The 18,261-nt window shown below is 36.4% G+C and overlaps 1 protein-coding gene across 2 annotated transcripts; it reads left to right on the top strand.

Annotated features, from left to right (window-relative positions):
• The first annotated feature begins 269 nt into the window (after positions 1–269).
• Positions 270–17,801, top strand: LOC109173545. Of its 2 annotated transcripts, XM_019322790.1 has the most exons (22): positions 270–544; positions 1,101–1,652; positions 1,934–2,240; positions 2,709–2,793; positions 3,428–3,570; positions 4,225–4,409; positions 4,560–4,690; positions 4,823–5,095; positions 5,716–5,856; positions 6,848–7,099; positions 7,302–7,439; positions 7,527–7,835; positions 9,402–9,575; positions 11,196–12,078; positions 12,185–12,357; positions 13,591–13,695; positions 13,889–14,437; positions 14,805–15,084; positions 15,315–15,385; positions 15,471–15,684; positions 16,039–16,185; positions 16,303–17,801. In XM_019322790.1, the coding sequence occupies exons 2-22, from the start codon at positions 1,109–1,111 to the stop codon at positions 17,595–17,597; spliced, it is 6,399 nt and encodes a 2,132-aa protein (XP_019178335.1). In that variant the 5' UTR covers positions 270–544; positions 1,101–1,108; the 3' UTR covers positions 17,598–17,801. The 2 variants fall into 2 exon arrangements, with proteins under 2 accessions (XP_019178335.1, XP_019178332.1); XM_019322787.1 differs by having other exon boundaries at positions 271–544; positions 16,039–17,801.
• Positions 17,802–18,261: the final 460 nt, after the last annotated feature.

The following is an 18,261-nucleotide window of genomic DNA, read 5'->3' as shown; positions in this document are numbered from 1 at the left end:
TTGAAATACCAAGAGGGAGTATATGATTATAATTCCTTAAAAATGATGAAATTTTAATTCCGCAAAATTAAAATTCCTTATAACCAAATAAATGAATTTATTTGTCTTTAAAATTATGTGAGAATTAGATGAGAATGAAATTGTAATTCTCTTCAACCAGAAAAATACTAGAGTAACAATTTAAGCATTCACTAAATATCTAGTTTTAAATATCTAGTTGTTTTTCCATGTTGGGTAATTTATACTTTAGTGTCTTTAGTCAAGTTGTGTACTTTTCGCTTAAGATTGGCAATTCATTTTTGGAAGTTAAATGGTTGATCTTAAAAGAAGACACTTTTGAATGTCCGAAGAGGGAGAAAGGAGGCCAAAGAGAAAATTTTCATCTCTGTTACAGTATATATTTCTATATTTGAATTTCAATACAGTTCAGGGGCATGAAATTAGGGTTGGCATGCCCAAGATTTCGCGGAAATGTTCATTGTTTATTTTTTGAAGTAAGCAGCATTTTGCCCGAAATATAGGGTTTTCGCTTTGTCAGAAGAAGGTAAGTCACTGCATTTCATCTGAAATTCTTGGCGAAAGCCATAGCTTGATTCTTAGCTGTTTTTGAGCTCACGAATGCCAAAAAATATATGTTTTTTGGGGTTAATTTGGAAATTCTTCAATTATTTACTGTATTTATTTAAATGTGGGACTTAGCTGTAGAAAGTTGTCTAAAACTTAAAAATTTCTCCCTTAAGCGAGGATAGTTTCTGTATGTGTCATAAGAGTTAATGAAAGCTTGAAACTTGATTGAGGTATTAGCAATGGTGTGTTTAGTGGCATGCAGAATTACTAGTATGTTGTTGTAGTTAAGTTCACTTAGATGTTAATGACTTAACGCAATATGTTATAGTTTAACTGTTTGCTGTGAAAAAGCATCAACCTTTAAAGTATTTGGTATTTAGATGCTTATACCAAACAATAAATTTAGATGGTTAACTGTGCTTATGGATGCAAATTTTGTAAGCACACTCTTCCTATTAGTATTTCTTTGGTATTGTTGGGTATGTGGAAGAGTTATCTGAGAAGAATTTGGGCCGTACCATTTTGTTTAACAGTCAGAAGCATGGTTTATGAGACGCGATCAAGGAGTAAAGTGGGGGGTGATGAGGACAATACTTCAAAGAATAGAGTGACTGATGGAGAAGGAACATCCATTTCAGGTTCTACAGAGACTGATTGTTTAGAATTACGAAGGTCAGCTCGGAAAACCTCATCAAAACAGATTACCACAAGCCCATCAACTACACGGAAATCTGATCGTCTTCAGAACCGGACTCCACCTGTAACTCCTACCAAAGGAAAAACTGGTAAAAATGAAAAATTGAGCACTCCTAGTCCTAGTCCTTCAAGGAAGTCTGATAGAAGCAAAAGAAACCTTCTACCGAGTTCTTCATTGTTAAATGTCTCAGAGGAAGAATCCAATTCATCTGGCATGAAGAGATATCGAAAAAAAGAGAAGAGCATGAAGCAACAAACTCTGGAATCTGAAAATGTTAGCACTAGCAGTAATCAGAGCTTGTCTTCTATTGGAAAGAAAAGGAGGAGAATGAATTCCCTTAGTTATGTACTTTTGCTCAAGATGCGACGAAAAAGGGCCACACCTTCAGGTAGATGATCTATGTTTTTTGATATCCTCTAAAGCCTGTGTATGCCTTTTTCTGTTTCTTTTTTCAGGAGGAGTGTAACCTGATCTCCTTTCAGTCCATGAGAAAGCTGAAACTAGTCATCCTTAATGTTAACAACAATTCTACTTAAATCAGAAAGCTGCAGTTATAATATTGTGATGTTTTGAAAATGAAATGCCTAAAGATTGCACAGGCGGTTCCTTCTTATGCCATTTGTTTCCTGTTTGAGGAAGTACTAATGCACATGTTTTTTCCCCCTGTAGGAATTAATAAGTCAAAGAGACCCCGTAAATTTTCTGTAGCTATTGGTAGGGACACCAGGCACAGGGAGTTTGTTGATAAAGAAAACAGGGACAGTGAGTGTCATATAAAGGCCGCAGATGAATTGACAGACCATCTTGCTGCACAACTTGATGAAGGAGCCTCCAACAGTGTGCTAGAGGCTTGCCCTGATATGAAAAGTTTGAAGATCCCAAAATTTGAAGATTCTGGGTCTGCTTGGTCACCATCAGCCGGGCATGAGAAGCATTTCTTTGCTGGGTTTTGTGCTGCATGTTCAAAACAGCGAAGGTAATTTTCTTCATTTTGTTTGCAAAATAGAATGTTTTGTACTTTAGCTATTTATCATTTTTCTTTAAAGGGTTTGGTGTGTGTCATCAGTAAAAAGGCTGAAAGTGTATGATTATTGATTACGTGTTGTACTTTCGCTTGTAAGTGCAGTATGCTAAAAGATTTATTTATAATTTACAAAAAATGTTTTTAATCTGGTTCTCTCTCCCACCCCCACCCCCACCCCCCTTCACATCTTGAATGGGCAGAAAATAGAAAAAAAATAAAATTAATGGGGTTGATGTGAAATGGAAGATTGTTTTTCCTTTATTGTGTTTGGATGGTACAGTTTTATATGCTTTTCCTGGTTCTGATTGATACCTAAATATAGAGATTTAGTCATGTATTTGATTTGTAAATTGTTTTGATTTTGTATGTCAAGATTTAAAGTATGGCTTATTATTGTTTGTCTTTCTTTTAAATCTGCAGGGTGGGTCATGGTTCGCCAAAAGTTGAGCTCTGCTCATGTGTTGCAATATCCAATAGGGATTGTGATAAATTATCTAGTCCTAAGGTTGGTTTATAATGCCATCTGATATTTGCACTAAGAGAAGGGAAGAGGTTGCACAACAAAGTTTCTTAAGATCTGCAGATTGATGAGCTTTACACATACACATTTATATTTTTTGTCTGCATGAATATAGTACGAGACTTTATTAGTTCAGTGAAAGATACACTTAACTAAACACAGATACTATCAAATAAAAAAAAAAGGAGTAGCTTGTAGCATATCCAGATATAGAAGCTTTATTATGTCATAGTTGGTATAATATCTTGTGCAGTTACTATCGATAAGTGTTGGAATTGCTTAATACCCCCGTCATTGGAACCATGAAAGTCCTTAGTCAATTTGTCTAAGTTGAATTTGCTCCTTTTAGAGTTTTAGTATAATCACCAATATTTTCACCTTTTACTTGTCAATGGAGATGCCTTTTTAGTGCATTTTCATCACTATGTCTTCTTAGCCTTGCTTACATATGATGGATTGAACTAATGATTTGAAACTCTCGCAAAGAAATTGTTTGTTATATAGGCTGTCTCTATGGAGGAAAGAACTTAAGGACAGTTTAGAGCATGGTTTTTCTTTACTTTGTGTACAGTAGTCAGTAGATGTTTTATACTTATTTCCTTGACACACTCCATATTAGGATGAAATTGGTGTTGAAGATATTATTATCTCGGGATCTGCTGAAAACTTCAACAGTGGACAATCCAAAGGGGCTCCTTCAGATCATCATATGGATAGGAATGACAATGTGTGTGCTGTGTGCAAACAAGGTGGAAAGGGCCTGTGAGTAAACTTTTATGTTTCTGCATTAAGATACATAGTGGTGAATAATAACTTTGAACATTAAGAATACAAACTTTTATGTTTGTGCATTAATAATACTGGTTCTCATCACAAAATTAACTAATATCTGTTAGAAAACTAAGAGGCCCTGCAGATTTTGTTGTTTATCACACGCTAAAAATTTCAAGATCATGGTCTTAGTTGAAGTGTCATAGTTTCATAATTACACTTGTTGGAATATCAAGAGACTCCATAGCTACCTCTTAAGCCTATAAATATATGAGCTGTTGTAATCTTTCAATCAAGTTGTAAATGGTTGTTATTAAGTTAGCCATAAAATTATTTCCTCTCCTATTATTTTACTTGCTGAACGCATAGAGGTTCTACCCTACCAGTAAGTAGTGGCTCTTTGCCACCCTCTAAGCCTTCAAATTCATGATTTCTTAACAAATTGCTTGTTTTCTCAATTGGAAACCAGGATGAAATATTGCTATCCTTTAATCAAATTAGGTACTACAAACATGAAGTCATTTGAAATTCATTTGAGATTTGGGCCATTTTCGCTCTCTTTTCCTACGTTTGCATTTGTTGTTGTTGTTCTTATTTATTTATTTGTTATCATTTTGTTTACTAGTGTTCTTACATACTCTTCAGACTATGCAATGGAAAGGATTGCAAGAGATGCTCCCATCCCCCTTCTTTAGGTACTCCTGTACATGATCTTCCATCAGGAGTCTGGCATTGTCTCTGGTGTCTGAAGAAAAAGATTGGATCTGGTGTCCACTCAGTGACACAAGGAGTAGAGTCAATTTGGGATGCTAGAGAAGTGGATGTATCAGGTGTGAAAGATTTGATCGACTAGCATTCCTTATGTACATTTAATTTGAAGTCAGCAGTTATGACAACTCTCATTACTTTTTCTTTTCTTTTATTTTAGTGTAATCTATTGCTTTGTTCCTGAATTTTTATTACTTCTGCCTTCATATCAGGAACACATAAGCAGAAGCAGTATCTTGTAAAGTACACAGGTCTTGCACATGTTCACAACCAGTGGGTATCAGAAGCACAGTTGCTTCATGAAGCACCATCTCTTGTTGCAAACTTTAATGATAATAATCAGGTCAAGTTATTGTTTGCACATTGGAATCTATGCCTTAGTTGATTGGATAACATGTTTTCTGAAATTCTAGTTGGTGCTTTTAATCTTGAATTGTTTGAAAACCTAAAAAACAGCATTTGTCTCAACATTCAGGTTATTAGCTGGAACTCTGAGTGGACAGTGCCACATCGTTTGTTGAAGAAAAGGTTATTATCTTTCTCTGAACTGCAAGGTGATTGTCATAATTTTGATGCTGGTGATAATTCAGAATGTCAATACGAATGGCTTGTTAAGTGGCGTGGTCTTGATTATGAGAATGCCACATGGGAATTGGAGAATGCTAATTTTCTATGCTCACCTCACGGACAAAGCCTTGTTAAGGAGTATGAGATACGGCAGGAAAAAGCAAAACAAGTAATCAACAAGGTGCTAGTAGGATCATTATATTATCAAATAATTATCATCCTTGAATTTTTTTCCCCAGTAATTAAAAACTGCATGTTGATTATTAATCAATTGATACAGTTTAGATAGAGTTTCATCCATGTTTAAAAGTAAGCATTTTTGCTTGAAATGGTAGATCAAAGCTGAAATGCTGAATAGTGCACATTCGTCCTTTCTTTGGCTTTTTGTTGGAAGAATAAGTAAATCTATTAACTTAAGGCTTCAAACTCAATGTTTTTGGTGACTTTGATAAGTTTGGTGTCAAGTACACTTGTCTATCTGGTTATTGGATGCAGATGTTTCACAAATCACAACCAGCATAAATTGAATCATAGTCTCACACTCTTCTTTAGAATGGCTGTAAACATACTGATGCATATTATAGAATGAGTGACTGGTACATAGAGGGCTGAACTTTTCTGTAGTTTTACTTGGGATTTATGTACCCATTTTTGTTGTTGAAAAATAGTAGAAAATAGAGAGGCATGCTTTGGTGTTGAAAGAAATGATACTGACTTGTGAATGAGAATTAACCCTTTTTTCATTTAATTGGTTTTGATTTCATTTTAATATTGTTTGTATTTCTTTGCACATACCTGCAGAATAATAAGCAATCTCTTGTCGAACTTTCAAAGAATTGGGCAGGAAGTTCACTTGTAACTGATATTGATATACTAAATTCCATAAACAAACTACAAGATTGTTGGTGGAAATCACAGAATGCTGCTTTTTATGATGATCAGGTTGGTTGAATGCATACATTGTTTCTGTTATGTATATAAGTAATTCTGTATTGGAATCTAATATTCGGCAATTTTGTACAAAGCATAAGGGGGCTGTATGGGACATGATTGTGTAATTTAAATCTTTTATTTCAAATGTCATACAATTAGAGGAACTTATAGCAATAGCTTTAATCTGTGATTCTATAACTTAATGGAATTTTGTTGGCAAGTTGGCTGTTTAATTTGGATTATTTTCTTGCCTGAATTTTATCTTCATTTTTCCTGATCCTTCCTGGTAATTGGAATGTTTTATGTCAAAGTGAAGTGCTTCTTGAACATTTGAATGTATCTGTTATCAATTGGAAATAGATGTAGTTTTGGTTTAATTTGTTATCACATGGCATACATGAAATCACCTATTTTAATTAGACATTTGAAGCCTTTTGGATTCTTATTATGAATTCATTTTTGAATAAGAGTTCTTTGATATGAAATGCCCCACAAAGCTATGTATATAGTAATATAGATGCAGGTTTGGTTTAATGATATTACCTGTAATTGGATATTTTAATCCTTTTAAATGTTTTTATGGAGATTAATGCCATATTGATTCTAGGGCAGCTTCTTGTATTATTTCCCTTGCTTCCTTTCATCAACTCAAATACTATTTTTACTCTTATGGTTAATAGCACTTTTGGTCCCATCTTAGACATCAGAAGTCAGCAACATGTCCCCCCACCCCCATTTCCGTCCATCTCAATACATCCTTTAATTGCTCTAGCTCTATCTGAAAACCTTTTGCACACACTATCATATCCTTCTCAAGTACAACATCAATGTCACTACATTCCTCATGGCATTCAGTAATCACCTCCACAAGTTTTGTGATAAAGTGACTTCTGCTGTTTCATAGTTGCTTGCTAATTCTCTCTGTAATCTATTAGCTCCGGAATGGTGCCATTTTTGATAGACCCTTAAATGAAAAATTGTTATCTTATATAATTTGCAGGAACAAATAGTGAAGATAATTTTGTTTATCTTATCTCTGTCAACGGTCTGCTGGCCTGTCCTTATCATCACAGCTTCCCATGCTATTTCTAAGTGGGAAGCTGAATTCATGAAATGGGCCCAATCTCTGGATTGTGTAGTTTACCATGGTAGCAGGGAATCCAGAAAGAGTATTGAGACATCGGAGTTTTATAGCCAAGGTGGATGCATAATGCTTCAAGTTCTTTTAACCTCTCTTGAAACTGTTGTTGAGGTACATCTTAATAGTTTGATATTTTTACCTTTTCTTTTAATATTAGCACTTCCAAACACATCTTGGTTAACAAATTTGTAGTGACTACTGACTAGCGAGTGAAAAGAACGTTGGTAATTCTGGTTTACATTACCTCATTGAATATTACAGTATCTGCAGCATGTGGTCATGTTCTTCTGACATATCTTTAAATTTTCTGCAGGATATACATGTATTAAATAGCTTGAGTTGGGAGGTGGTTGTTATTGATCAGTGTCAACACTCTAACGTATCAACTCACATAGAGAAAATTAAGACACTTGCTGGGCTAAAGGTGCTTCTCTTCAATGGTCCAATTAAGGTATCTTCTGTATATTACACTTTTTTTTAATAAATAATTTGTGTTTACTGTTTAGACTTTCTCCTCATTGCTTACTAATTTTCACAGCATACTGCATCGGAGTACTCGAACTTACTGTCACTTGTTGATTCTGATGGTGATTTGGATAAAGTTGATCTCTCGAAATCTCACTCAAATGATACTCTTGGACAATTGAAAGAGAGGTTCCCATGGTTTAGTTCATGCAGCAGCAAATGGACATCCAAGTTTCTTGAGTATTGGCTTCCTGTTCAAATTTCTGAACTGCAGCTTGAACTGTACTGTGATACACTACTCTCGAACATCAATGCTCTATGCTCTTACTCAAAAAGTGATCCTGTCGGAGCCCTCAATGATATTTTTCTTAATGTTCGAAAGGTCTGGATCTTATTTTTCAGCGCCACCCCCCCCCCCCCCCCCCCCCCCAAAGCCCCACTGCATGAATGCACCTTTTATATTCTGATATCATTTTCAGATTTTTTTCATGGATGTTTGAAAATGTGTACATATCCTTTCATAATTGTAACTTATACATGCAGCATAACTGTTACATTACGTAGTGAACTTTTTTACAGGATGTTTGGTTGAAGAATAGGCTAGGAATAGAATGGAATTATTTGGAATTGGCTTATTACGATGCTTGGTTCGTTGTCTATTACATGGGATGAGGAGGGAATAGCCATTTTGGATCACCTCATAGTATTGGCTATACTGCCCTTCTCAGAGATAGAAAATATTTCAATAATACTAAAATACCCCCATTTCTAAACTCTATTCTATTTATAATATATATTTAAGTATTGTTGAAATATTGTCTATTCCTTTTCCATTTCTGAAACCAACCAAATTATGAAATATTATCTTTTGTGTATTCTTTTTGAACCAAATAATGGAATGGTTTTCCTATTTTATTCTTTGTCATACAATTTTAATATTTTATTTTCAACATGTTTCATTCATGGAATAGGCCATGAATGAAATGAAATTTCTTGGAATGGACTTGTTTCAACGTTTTTTTTTTTTTTTTTTTTTTTTTAAATAATACTTTTTTTTTTTCCCCTCATAATGAGCTATTCCCTCTGCAATAGGAATAACCATTCTGGGAGTTCTGGTATTAACTATTTTTTATTTCTCAAGAATATCTAAGTTTTCATAATATCAAAAATGTCCTAGGAATAGCTAATTTTTCATAACATAAAAAATGCCATTGGAATAGTTCATTTTTCTCAAAACCAAAAATGTCCTTTGGTATAGACATATTATTCTGAGTATTTTTGTCATCTAACTATTATTTCTTTTCCATCCCTTAAACCAATAATTGACCTATACTCAGTACTATTTTTTGTGAACCAAACAATAGAATATTATTATTATTTTTATTCCTCCTTATTCCATTCCTTTTGAAATTTTATCCTTTAAAAAAAAGAATTCCGCAAACCAAATGTGCAGTTATGATATTATGTTCCTATTCCTTTTATTTTCATTTTGTGAATCAAATGGGTAGTTAGTGTTTCAGTGTATGGATGGTGGTGAGCAAACCAATAATTTTGAAAATAGCAAAAGCAAATATTCTAGAGTAATTTATTTTAGTTGTTGCCATATTGGAGTTGAGCTCCTTCTCATGGGCTTGTTAAAAAACAAAACAAAAACTGTTGAAGTTTAGACCACCTAATGCTTGCAAAAGAAACTCCAACCTTCCAACCACATACCCCTTTGGCATTAGGACCCGAATTACAGTGTTGAATTAGTTTTCCCCTTGCCTTGAAACAATTTATCAAAAAAAGTGGCACAATAACTGTGGCAATGACTCTTATGCAGATTGATGGTGTTTTTACATTTGGTGCTATTGATGTTACCAGCATTCTATGTTCATCATCCATGTGATTTGATTCTTTTGTTGCAACTGCTGGGTACCATTAGTTTCTGAAGGATTTTCTTTTTCAGTGTTGTGATCATCCTTACACTATTTGGGATCCATCCTTGAATCCCTTCAGCAAGGGGCTTTCTCAGCCTGAGATCTTGGATATTGGAATAAAAGCAAGTGGGAAATTGCAGCTTCTTGACAAGATGCTATCTGAGATGAAATGCCGGCAGCTAAGAACAATTGTCCTTTTTCAGGTATAAATTTATATTGTTTTGCCTGTAGACCAAATATTGATCTTTGGTAATTTTACATGCGAGATCCTTTTATGGACCCCAGCTCCACTTTTCTGCAGGAAGCAGTAGTATCCTTTATATTGGGGCTTAAATGAACCGTATTTGTTCAGAAGTCTAAACCAAAATAGAAGTATAGTACCTTAAGTTATTATTTCAGAAAAGCTTCAAAAGGGAAAGTAATATTGTCAAGGTGGAATGACAGGGCTATAAAGAAGTTCTGCTAGATAAAGAACTTGTTCAAGCTTTATTTCAGGAAAATATTTGTTTATATTCTGGAAAAAAATTCTGTTTAAGTAGAAGTTGCTAATAACATAAATGAGAAAAGAATGTTTGTGCCCTATATAATAGGACAAGCCTCTCAGGCTATGAAATGTAGGTAATCTTGCAGGAGAATTATGGTCTGGTGCCGCAGTTCGTATGAAAGAAACCCCATAAAAGCTATAAGACCTCAGGCTTACTTGAAAATTTGTTACTCCTTACCCCCAAATTTTCCAATATGCCTACCTTTTCAGAACAATCAAGTTTCATGTGCTTGTCTTGAGATATAGTATCTTGCACATACTATTATGGATGGGCAAGGTCATATTAGGATTTCTTCTTCTTCTTTTTTATTTTTTATTATTTTTAAATAAATGTAAAAACATATGCATACCTGATGGATACTTCACTAGTATTTGTACAAACATTTTGTTACTCATTTTGAATTCGTGTAAATTTATATTAAGTTACTGGGTGAGCACCTGTGTGAGTAGGTTGTTCTAAGGCTGAATTGCTGCTGCAGGGTTCATTTTAGACTTTAGTGATGCAAAATATGTCAAATGTTTTGTTTATACGGAGTGATTTTCTTAATATATGTACCCAAAGCATGAAGGGTTTATAACTCGAAGGATGCTTGAGACAGAGAAAAGTGGAATAAGAGAGAAATCAATTAGAAAAGTGGAGTGAGAGAGAACAAGTTTAGGAATCTGTCTAGAATTCCTTTTGAAGCTCACCATGGACCAGAGGTGGGCCACTAATGCCCATCTCTAGGCTTACCTACACCCCTAACCTGAATATGAATTATGAAATAGTGATAACCGCTGTTTAGGTATCTTCCTTCGCCTGTGGAAGGGGTTTGGGCGGGGGGAGGGGGACTGTCATCGAGCATAAAAAAGTCAGGAATTACAGCATAAGAATCTGATTCAGAGGAGTTTGGGATGGAATGGAATTCATTTATTTATGGATTTATTATTATTGTTAATGTTTTTGTGTCATTGTGTGAATGGTTGAAGAGTCTGTCTATGAATGAGCCCTGATTTAGTCAATTTGGCTAGTAAATAGAAATTCAGTGTTTGAACGAGGGTATCCACCTTATAGTTGGAATGCATGTGCGGCTACACTAGTTGTTTAGGATTAACTCTATCCAATCTATTTCTGATAGCTTCTGAACTTGTATGGGCAGTAACCATTTAGTCAACTATAGATTTTAAACGTGCACCAAATGAATTTGGGCATGTTTAGAATTGTATCAGGATATGCATGTTTATAATTATTGTTTGCTTTGTCTGATCTTGTTTATTTATTCTTAATGTATTTTGGCAGTCCTTTGTTGGCACCACGCCTTCAATTGGTGACATATTGGATGATTTTTTGCGTCAAAGATTTGGTGAAAATTCTTATGAGCGTATTGATGCATTTCTGATACGGTCCAAGAAGGAATCTGCTCTTAACAGGTTCAACAAGTTGGAAAATGGGCGATTTGTATTTTTATTAGAAAACCGTGCGTGTAAAGCAACCCTTAAACTGTCATCAGTGGATAATGTTATCATATATAGCAGTGATACTAATCCATGGAATGACTTGAGACTTCTAGAAAAAATATCATTTGATTCAGACTCTAAACCAATCAAAGTTTTCCGGTTATATTCAAGTTTTACAGTGGAGGAACAAGCACTTGTGATTGCAAAGCAAGAACCAGATCACTTACATAGTCCAAACCGGAACCTGAATAACACTCTCATGTGGGGTGCATCAGATTTGCTCAGTAGATTGGATGGGTACTATGCTGGAGACAGCCAGGCATCAGCTATGCATACATCAACTGGGCAGTTGCTTTTTAGTGATGTCATAAGGGAATTCTCCACCATAATTTCTGAAAGCTCTGAAAATGCTGGCATGCAAAATTCTGTTATTTCAAAAGTTCTACATAGTTCTTCACGTTGCACTACAAATCTTTCACTATTTGGTGAGCAGAAAATTAAGTGTACAGGTGGAGAAGCACCTTGTGTCTTTTGGAAAAATCTGTTGGGGGGAAGAAATCCTCAGTGGAGACATATAAGCTGTCCAAGTCCAAGTCCAAGGAGCAGAAAGAGAGTCCAATTCTTTGATGGATCATCACCAGAGATTGGAAATAACGTAGCGAAGAAATCTAGGAAGATGAACAGTGGTTTTGATGAAGGAGGTCAACGTTCTGCTTCAAAGGAAGGTATGTCATTCTTATGCTGGTTGTCCTCTTACTGATCTTGTTGCAAAGGAAATCCATTTTCCTAGATGAATGAGCTATTGCTTAAATGGTTCTGATGTTAGTGCAGGGTCTTCTACAATTAGAGCTTCTAATGAGTCATTGCCAACATCTACTACTTGTGAAAATGAGGTTGATTTGGTTGAGCATGCAGAAAGAAATATAATATCTGATGAGCAGTGTAGTCTTCATATCTATCTGAAGGCAGAGATGGCAAAAATTTTTAAAGTGCTAAAACTTTCGGTACCTCTCTTGACTTTCCCTTGTTATAACTGTTAGTAGGATGCCTACATCGTCACCTACTAATATCACTGACATGTTTTCCTTTCTTTCAAGTGTCGCATATTTTATAGTTTGCACCACTGAGGGATTTAATATTTCCATGTTAGATTTGGAAAACAAAGTTCAGTTTTAGAAAACTTTATTTATGCATAGCTGTAGCTCAACAGTTTAAGGCAATTGCTTATGAATTGAGGCTTGATAGTATAAGCATAAGTGCATAACTAGCCAGAGCCATTTAATAGTTCATTTTTGTTTGGCTTGTTGAACCTTAGATCTTTGTTTTTAATAAGTAAATATGCCATTTATTCGATCACCCACAATACAATGTCAAAGACCAAGATACAAGCTCTCTACATCAAAAAGAGAACAAAAACTATGCAAATTTCAGCCTATCTATAAAATCTACTGAAGATAGAGCATTGTTAGGCAATTCCCCTTCTGACCAAAAGGTAAGGGCAGACTCGAAGGTCTTGGAATTTATCCAAAAACATCTGTTGGCATTCAGAGCAGTGTTATTTTCTTTTGTTCCAAACCAGCAAAATAAACATGAAGGTTGAAGGAGATGGAATCCATTCTTTGTTTCTCTTTCGTTTCCACTAGAGATTCCAACCTTTCAGAACATTAAACAGAGTGGGCATGGGATCTTTTAATGTCTATTAATTATGTTTTTCTTTTCCTATATGCTAACAAGAAGTACTTTGGCAAAGTGAATGCCATGTTGTCCAATATGGAACCCTGTTTTGTTAGAGGATCAAAAGACATCTTTGTGATAGAGGATTTTGGTTCATTACCATGCTGGTCAAACTAAATAAACATGCAAAGCGGAATTGGTCTGGGTATTTCGTTGTACTCAAGGGTTCAGATCTTTATGTGTTCATTGCATCATCTGTAGGTGCTTTGAAAAGAAAGAAACTGATGATGCTTCAAGGGTATTTCTGTTCCAATTAATAGCTTAAAATATCTTCTGCCTATAACCCTTGCTTTCTGGTGCGTAGATAAGCCTGTAAATGATGCTGATGATTTCATGAACTTTTAAAGCACTTCTCAGTGATTTCCTTTTTTGTACTTATTTTAATACTTGTTTGTATCGTGTATGCACCTCATAGTTGCATTTATTATGAATAAGATCTTATAAAATAGGATTTTTATGTGTGCATTTTAGTTACTAATCTGTTTATATGACTTCACATGCAGGAAGATGTCAAAAAAATGGCTGGAAGTTTCCTAGAATATGTCATGGAGAACCATCGCATTAGTAGGGAACCAGTCGGCATATTCCAGGCTTTCCAAATTTCTCTGGTAATCAAATGACCAATGTGTCCTAGGATATTTCAACTTACAAATGTTATGTGTTTGTATATATCTTTGAGATGTGATCTCTCACTCCTACATGCTGGAAGTACTTATAAATTCTGACTTTGTGCTTAGCTTTGAATATATTTCAGTTGTAGTCGTTCTAATTTGATAAATGTTATGTTTTATGGTTTCTCAGTGCTGGACGGCAGCTTCATTCTTGAAGCAAAAAGTCGACAAGGAGGAGATGCTCGTATTAACAAAAGAGCATCTAAACTTCGAATGTACTAAAGATGAAGCGACTACTGTTTATCTGAAGTTGCGGGAATTAAAGAAAAATTTTTCGCAACACATGAAGAGAAACAAAAGCACCTCAAATTCATTAGAGCTTTCTGAAGCAGGTAAGAGTGGTGACACTTGCAAGGCTCCAGTTCAACCACCTTTGGAAGAACATACTGTTGATGAGGTCTTGTCAGTTGAACATGCTACGGAAGTTTCAATGGGGTGCGATCATCCTCCAGAAGTACATGATGATGCTCCTGATGTAGCTGCAGGGTGCGAGTATACTGCAGAAGCAAATACTATAGCTGATGGATCTGCCAAAGAAAATTTTACACCTATAAATAGAACTGATTTGACAAGTAGCGCAGGGAACGAGAAAGAGGTCACTAGTAACTCTGGTGATGGAAACCAGACATTACAAGAAGTTACTTCTTCAGATGATGGTGGTTTGCTACCTCAAAACCAAGTATGTATCCTTTTGTCTTCCATAAAATGTTTTTGGTAAACATCTTCTTACATTGTTATTATTCATTACCCCATTTGCATTGATCTGAACTACCTAGTTCTTGAAAGCAATTTATGATGTCTCAAATAAAACGCTCGCTGTTTCTGTGTACCTATGAATGTGTTGACAAATAATATTAACCTTTGAATCTTTTGGTGCTTTGCAAAAAAAATATCTTCTTATGATCTACAAAAACCTATGTGCCTTGCAATTGTGAATATGCTATCTGGCTCTTGTGTTTTGTTTAGACATTTACACAACAAAGTCTAGGAAGTGGGAGTTGATCTTTGATTGGTGACTAACCGGTTTGTAATTTCTAATGAATCAGTGTAATGGGACACAAGTATCAGAAAGCCAGATTACATCACCAACCGAAGCTGGACTTTCCGAACCCATTAATGCTGGACATAGAATGTCTGATTGTGAATCCGTATTGGCTGAAAATATTGGAAACCAACCAGCTTCTGATGCTAGTGGTCGCTCTCCGCCTGGTGAAGTTGCAGACATGACCTGTAACCAGGACAGTAGTTTACAAACCTCCGGACCTTCTTCCCAGTTGGTTGAGACTGGGACAGCAATACAACCTTCACCTGATGCTGATTTGCAAGGTGTGCTAAGTTTGGAACTGCATTTTTCAATTTATGCCCATTGTATGGACACGATTGTCCTGATTTATGAGCAGGTCGAGTTGATTGCCAGCCCAGGGGTGAACTACTCTCCGTTTCTCAAATTACTGTGATGGAACCGCCTAACGTGGCCTCTATTCAGAGAGGCCTAACAACATATCAGTGTGTCCACTTGATGTCTTATTGGAATTCGCCTTTTCCTTTGCATGCAGATCCTCTTTACAATGAATTTGATAGGATGCGTAGAGAAATGGAGTATGCTGCCAAGAGCCATGAAGATCTGGTAACCTTCAAATTTCGTCCATTGCTTACTCTGTTTCATTTTTTATTACCTGTGATTTATGCTTTTTTTTTCTGTCTTTAAACAGAAATCGCTGCTTAAATCTGATTGCGAAAAAGAAATAGAGGAAATGATTGCAGAAATTCGTAACAAATACAATGCCAGACTTCAGGAGGCCGACACAAGATATTCTCTGAGAAAGAATGAACTGGGTGGGAATCTGAAGAAAGTTCTTTTGAACAAGCTATTGGCTGATACTTTCAGATCTAAATGCAATGATATCAAACCTTCAAAGCTTCCAGGTATGCAGCAAGGTGTGATGTTTCTAATTGTTGTAAATGCTGCTTATGGCTTTGGGTAAATTCCACTTTACCCCCTAACTACATCCTCGGGGACACTTTACCCTCTTCAAGTATTTTTAGTTACACGTTTCTCTCGACCGGGGGATGGACATATCTATATTATAAGTAGCGATTCATTATCGTTGATCTCAAATAACTCCCACCAAAATAGTAAGGAAAAAGGGTCAAATAGACTCCTGAACTTTATACGAGAAGTCAATTATATATTGCATAAATGGTTTATTAGGAGTATGCTTTACAGAAGGCTGCTGAAATGAATGATTTCTTGTGTGTATTTTTTTCATTCCACTGCAGCTGTGCCTACCAGTTATATACAACATCTACGTCAACCATCAACACAGCCTACATCGCGATCTGCCTCTCTCATAGGCTCGTCTCCAACTAGCAGGCAAACTTCAGCACCCGCTTGTATGAGACCACCAATTGCTACACCTTCTGCTGGTGAGCAAACTTCTACGAGGCTGCCATCTGTTGCTTTATCTTCCAGTGGACAAGTAGCGGGCCGGCAAACTTCAGCACCAGCTTGTACGAGACCTTGGATTGCTTCACCTTCTGCTGGCGAGCAAACTTCTACGAGGCCACCATCTGTTGCTTTATCTTCCAGTGGACAAGTAGTGGGCCGGCAAACTTCAGCACCCCCAGCTTGTACGAGACCTTGGATTGCTTCACCTTCTGCTGGCGAGCAAACTTCAGACCAAACTTGTACGAGACTGCCATCTGATTCTTTGTCGTCTTCCAGTGGACAACAAGTAGCTGGCCAGCAGACTTCTGCCCCATCAAAGCCCTCTCCCGTGGTTGGTGAATCTCCGAGAAGGCCACCATCGATTTCTTTGGTTCCAGCTGGCATGCAAACTCCATCACCGGTGAGGATGAGATCGCCATCAATTGGTTTGTCTTCTGGGGGACAAACTGTAGTTGGGCAGCATACTCCTGCATCATCAAGACCTCCTTCCGTGGTTGGTAAATCTCCAAGGATTCCTAACAGGCCCCCAGGCCCACCAGTTATCAGTTCCATCACCCCTTCCTCTGGTAATCCTCGACTAGGGTGCGAGATTCGTGCCCCAGCACCCCACCTTCAATCTTTCAGGCCTTCTATGTCTGCATCTACAGCCGGTCCCTCGCCCATCCTGAGTGGTAGACCTAACTTGTCTTCATATTCATCCTCACTCAACCATGTTCCAATTCGACCCGGAGTAATGTCTTCTCAAAACCCACAACACAAGGAGCACCCACTCTCTTTGCAACAACCATTACTTGCGAGTATCTCTGACTCTCTATCTGCACTGGAGCTGCACACAAACCTTGATAATCAACCTAATCCAAACCGGCCAAGGCAGAGTGGTTGGCCAAGTCTTAGCTCACCTGCTAACATGTCTTCTTCATCTTCACCCTCACTAAAGCACTTTAAAACCGTACCATTTGTGTTAGACTCTTCTCAACTTTTACAAAAGATGGACCACCCTCAGAATCAGCCTTCTGAACCCGATAACAGACCATTACCTGCTGTCAACATGTTACGTCTTTCTGCAACAGAGTTGCTCAGAAATCTTGACAACCAAGCTAGCGCAACCCAGCCAAAGCAGAGCGGTGGACCAGGTAATTCCATTGACGCTAACTCTTCTTCATCTTCACCCTCACCCTCGCTCAACCATGTCCTGAGTCAACAACCATCAGTGTTGGACAGTTCTAAACTTTCACAAGACAAGGAACAGCCACAGCCACACCCATTAGGTGCAAATGACTTCAACCCTCAAAACCAGCCTGCTGTTAATATTCTGCCATTTTCTGCCCTTGAGTTGCTCAGGAATGTTGATAACCAAGCTACTGCTAGTGCAAACCAGCCTAATGATTGAACTGTGTATTAGTTATTGGCTTACTTGTTATCATTAACAATACCGGAGCTGTATTTCCTCCTCAAATCCTTTGTTTTTACTGGCTAAATGGAGATTGTAACTTATTTGATTTTCTGGATAAGAATTGTCTTTCTATGATTTTTTGGTTTGTTTATCGAAATGATAACCGATAAGAGCATCCCTAATAGGGGTGTTTATCAAGTCGGTTTTTGTAGTTAAAAAAGAAAAAGAAAAATGCAGCACGCTCATGGAGCGCGTGAAAAATACACTTGTCTCGTACGTAGCATGCCCATCAGGCATGTCAGAGTGGTCACCAACTCCTTTCGACTATGATTCACATAATAAGGTGAACCATTGAAATGTTCATTTTTTGTATATTGAAATGTTCATTTTTTTGTATATTGAAAGTTCATTTTTAGGTAGTATATTAAAAATGAATGACCAATTCCAATACATTAAAAATGAACCTTGTCAAGAATTTACCTTTCAATGTGGATCATGATCCAAAATATAACAAATTAACAATTGATATCTCCCTCCCTTTGATTGTTGCTTGTTCAACAACATTCATTTTTTTAAAAAAATAATTGGCAAGTCTTTTTTATTTTGTATTAAATTTTAATGATATATTATTTAAATTCAAACTTTATACTTTTTAATTAAA

The sequence above is a fragment of the Ipomoea nil genome, unplaced genomic scaffold (genome assembly GCF_001879475.1).
Source record: "Ipomoea nil cultivar Tokyo-kokei standard unplaced genomic scaffold, Asagao_1.1 scaffold0146, whole genome shotgun sequence".
NCBI lineage: Eukaryota > Viridiplantae > Streptophyta > Magnoliopsida > Solanales > Convolvulaceae > Ipomoea > Ipomoea nil.
Note: the sequence above shows the minus strand (reverse complement) of the source record. Positions and strands in the feature narration are given on the sequence as shown.